We start from the raw sequence: 4,701 nt of genomic DNA on the forward strand, positions 1-4,701 counted from the left end.
CAGTCTGAGCTGGTGCTGCCCGTTGCTGGGTTCCTAGAGAGAGACCAGCGAAGAAAGAGGCCTAATGAGATGGGAAGGAACCCGGCAGTAGTACAAGGACACAGGACTGACCTGTGTGCTCAGGATTCTGAGAGATGAAGGCAATAATGGCCCAGGGCTGAAGACAGACTCGCTGGGGGAGGTCTCCGTGGGAGTCCTGCTGTCCGTCTATAGAGCCTACAAGTCCGGCCAGAAAGTTGGGGGGCAGCCCTTCCGTGAGTCAGGGCGTGGGGAAGAGAGGAAAACAGAGCGAGGGGTTCCTAGACCCACTAACAGACATCCAAGCAAATGCAGGGTTTCCACAGGAAACGAAGACAAGGATTCACCGAGCACGAGAAAGACAAAGAATCACAGAGCCTGAGACAAACAGATATTGAGACAGAAAAGGGTCTGAGTGCAGGCAAACTCGGAGCGATGGGTCGGACCGCGCTCGCAGAATGCGGGCGCGGCACCGAAGCTTCGGGGCGGGAGTGACGGGCAGGCGGCGCACTCCCCGGGTCTGTGGCGCACACTCTCCGGTCTGGAGTCCAGAAACGGGGCAAGGGGGGATGGCAACCGGGTCCAAGCCTTGTAGGAGAGGGAGGGGAGCAGTCGGAATCTCTCACCTCTCCGAGGCCCGAGGTGGAGAGCTCCAAGTTTGCTCCTCGCGATTACTCAAGTACGTCTCCCCTTGGGCCGGAAGCCGCTCAGGATCTGGCGGGCCCCGCTCCTGCGGCGTTTGTCCCGGAGTCTCAGGCTCCCTTCGCACTTCAACTGCGTTTCGACCTCGGTGGCCCAGCGCTGCAGTGGGGATAGACGATGGGGTGGGGGCTGTCGCTATTTCTCCCAGCTCTGGTTGGCGCCCATGTGAACCTTAACATACAGGGGCTGAGCCCACTGAAGGTAGCGGCTCCTGGGAACGGAGCACTTGTGGGGTTTGCGGAAAAGATGAGGACTTGCCTCCCGGGGAAGTAGAGCTCCTGCTGCCGCGGTTGTTTGTTCCCGCCGGGGCCCTCCGCGGAGCCACTCCGCCCGCTGCCTCCCGCCCCGCCCCACCCTAGGAGCTCCGCCCCAGGCTCGCGCTCTTCCGCTTAGGCAGCCGCTGGGCGGGAGGGACGAATTCTCCGACCCTCCCCTCCCCACAACCCGGGGGGCCCGGGGCCCGAGACTGGTCAGTGCGGGAGGAGGCCTCAGCTCCTTCCGGGGGCAGGCCCCGGCTAGGGCTCCCGGGGCAGCGGAGAGAGCAGCCAGTTGGGTGCTCGCCCAGAGGTGAGAGCGGCCGAGTTACGCCACGAGGGGGCGCTGCAGAGCTGGGGGAACCCCTCCCGACCCGCCTCAGTCCCCCGCCCCTTCCCCGCCCGCGCGCAAAACACACTCGCCCTAGAGGCAGCGCGGCGGAGCCCGAGCCGCGGCCGGAGCGGAGCCGAGAACGGCGGTGGCGGCGGCGGCACCATGACCCTGGGCAGCTGCTGCTGCGAGATCATGTCCTCCGAGAGCTCCCCGGCCGCTCTGTCCGAGACGGACGCAGACATAGACGTGGTGGGCGGCGGCGGGGGCAGCAGCGGTGGGGGAGAACTACTGGCCCGCCCCGGGCCCCGGGTCCCGCGGGACGTGCTCCCGCACGGCCCGGAGCCTCCCTCGCAGGAAGCCGAGGGGGACGCAGCTGAGGAAGAGGAGTCGGGCGGCTGCTCTGACGGCGAGCCCCGCGCTCTAGCACCGCGGGGGGCGGCGGCCGCAGCGGGAAGCCCTGGGTCAGGCGCAGCGGCGGCCCGGAGCGCGGCGGGGCCGGGACCCGGACCGCCGTCGGGGGGCGCGGCAACGCGGAGCCCGCTGGTGAAGCCACCCTACTCGTACATCGCGCTCATCACCATGGCCATCCTGCAGAGCCCCAAGAAGCGCCTGACGCTGAGCGAGATCTGCGAGTTCATTAGCGGTCGCTTCCCCTACTACCGGGAGAAGTTCCCCGCCTGGCAGAACAGCATCCGCCACAACCTCTCCCTTAACGACTGTTTCGTCAAGATCCCCCGCGAACCAGGCAACCCGGGCAAGGGAAACTACTGGACGCTGGACCCGGAGTCTGCCGACATGTTCGACAACGGCAGTTTCCTGCGGCGCCGCAAGCGCTTCAAGCGGCAGCCTCTACCGCCGCCGCATCCACACACACACCCTCACCCAGAGCTACTGTTGCGTGGGGGCGCTGCGGCGGCTGGGGACCCGGGCGCCTTCCTGCCAGGCTTCGCCGCTTACGGCGCCTACGGTTACAGCTACGGGTTGGCGCTCCCTGCCTACGGCGCCCCCCCTCCAGGCCCGACCCCGCATCCGCACTCACACCCACACGCCTTCGCTTTCGCTGCCGCGGCCGCTGCTGCGCCTTGCCAGTTGTCCGTCCCCACAGGTCGTGCCGCTGCGCCTCCACCAGGACCTCCGACGGCCTCTGTGTTCGCGGGCGCAGCCTCGGCTCCGGCCCCTGCGCCTGCCCCTGGCACAGGGTCCGGCCCGGGCTCGGGCCCCGCTGGCCTGCCCGCCTTCCTGGGCGCAGAGCTGGGCTGCGCCAAAGCTTTCTACCCCGCGTCACTGAGCCCTCCCGCAGCTGGCACAGCGGCCGGTCTGTCCACCGCACTCCTGCGTCAGGGCCTCAAGACAGACACGGGCGGTGGTGCGGGCGCTGGGGGTGCCGGGGCCGGGCAGAGGCCTTCCTTCTCTATAGACCACATCATGGGCCACGGTGGCGGCGGGGCAGCACCCCCGGGCGGAGGCGAGGGCTCGCCGGCATCACCGTTCGCCGCAGCGGCGGCGGCCGGTCCTGGAGGTCAAGCCCAAGTCTTGGCCATGCTGACTGCCCCGGCTCTGGCTCCAGTGGCCAGCCACATCCGCCTCTCGCACCCCGGGGACTCCCTCCTGTCCTCAGGGCCCCCGTTTGCCGGCAAAGTTGCTGGTCTCAGTGGCTGCCACTTCTGACCGCGTCAGGCTCAGGGCCATTTAGGCCCGTACTCCTCAGCCTCTCCCGAGAGCTCCTGCGGCCCCAGCGGAACTCAGGGAGTCTGTATTTATGAAGAGTCTCCAGACCTTGGGCCTGCGCGTGACTTGGCTCCACGCTCAGAATCTCGGCGATTGTTGGGACGAAGCGGGCTCCATCGCTCAGGGAGAGGCCCGGGTCTGCGCAACGAGGTCGCAAGCTAAGATCCCATTCCAGTTTGAGCAGTAAGAGGGGAGGGGGAAGTCTTCGCATTTTCCCAGCCTCTGCGCTCCTGGCAGGCCGGGAAGAATGCTTTCCCCGGTGCCCTCCCAGGCCCTGCGGATACTGCCTGAAACACCGACTGCGCAGAGAGGTCTTTATCTCTCCTCCACTTCTTCCCCGACTTTGAGGCCCTGCCTACCCAATATTATAATTTAAAGACACCTACTACCTGCTTCGTGCTTAAAAGAAAAATTCAACTTTTTCCCCTTTGCCTTTCTTCAAGGGAGTTCGTTCTCTCTGAAGCCTAAAGCTGTGTCTACACAGGTGAAGCTGAACCGAGAGGTGAAATGAGGGGCTTCCGCAATCCCTGCGGAAACCCTGGATTCCACTCCGTTGGAAAACATCCTTCCTCTTTTGTGTTGGGGTGCTTTTGAAGGAACTTTTCCTCTTTCTCGTGGCCGGCTGGGTCCAGCCAACCAGGGCCAGCAGCCCTGTCAGCGTTCTGCTCTGCCCCAGGCCCTGGGATATTTATTGTAGCTAAGGCAATGAGTTTGGGGTGGGAGAGGAGGGTCTGGGTCAGGGACTGGAGAGGTGGGGGTGGGGTGGGCCAGGGCACATCCTGTGGCAGGGGGTCCTGTAATTATGTGTAAATATCTGTACAGCGGGCTGCTATCTGCATTCTCTGTCCACTGGGTGTGCGTTGATTTAGAATTCTCCACTGTGGGGAGATTCTGTAAAATCATCTGATGGTTTGTGTGGAAGAAAAGAAAAATCTGTCTTCCCCCAGTCCCCATTGGTGTCAATTGAATAAATGTATGTGAACTCCAGCAGTCACCAGCGCTGTCTGCTTGCCTGCACTCCCATTTTTACCTAGTCGGGGCTCTCCCGGACAGCCCCAGCTTCTGGGCAGAGGTGGACTGAGGAAGGGCCCTGGGCAGCCCAGGCAGGCAGAGGAGGGCATGGGCTTACTTGGTATAGGGGGAAACTGTGGCATTGGCCATTGCTGTTCAGAGCTCTGGGAGGCCTGTGACCCATCCAGCACTTTCATTTTTGCTCTGGTCCAGGAAGGTTTCTGCCTGGAGTTTTGCAGAGAGGTTTTGTTTCAAAGGCACCTGGGGAGTCTCATCTCCTTCAAGTTCAGACTTAAGCATGGGCTGGGCAGATCTGGGTGCCCAGTACTCATGGACACTACACTGATTAAGTGGCATTTGAATGTCTGTGTCTCTTGATGCATTTTTAGTGTGCTCCTATGCACAGGGGGCTTTTATGGAGCTTGTGATTTGTGTTTGTTTGTCTGGGTTGCCTTGTTGTCCTTTTGGGGGGGTGAGATGTATGTCAGGTGTCAGTGTTTTAATTTATGTGAGTGTCTGTGACTGTCTCTTCCTGTGTTCCTAAAAGGAGTGAGATTTCTGTTGCCACTGTAGAATCTTCATTGATGTACTCCTGCCCCACATGACGACGGAACAGTTGGCATAAAAGGCTTGAACTGGGGACTGTGAAACTCC

The 4,701-nt window shown here is 62.6% G+C and overlaps 1 protein-coding gene across 1 annotated transcript; it reads left to right on the forward strand.

Moving 5' to 3' along the window:
- The first annotated feature begins 516 nt into the window (after positions 1–516).
- FOXD2 (forkhead box D2) lies at positions 517–4,026 on the forward strand. Its single transcript, XM_028513347.2, has one exon. It carries the CDS (start codon positions 1,471–1,473, stop codon positions 2,974–2,976), a length of 1,506 nt encoding a protein of 501 aa, XP_028369148.1. The 5' UTR covers positions 517–1,470; the 3' UTR covers positions 2,977–4,026.
- The last annotated feature ends 675 nt before the right edge of the window (positions 4,027–4,701 follow it).

The sequence above is a fragment of the Phyllostomus discolor genome, chromosome 5 (genome assembly GCF_004126475.2).
Source record: "Phyllostomus discolor isolate MPI-MPIP mPhyDis1 chromosome 5, mPhyDis1.pri.v3, whole genome shotgun sequence".
In the NCBI taxonomy this organism is placed as follows: domain Eukaryota; kingdom Metazoa; phylum Chordata; class Mammalia; order Chiroptera; family Phyllostomidae; genus Phyllostomus; species Phyllostomus discolor.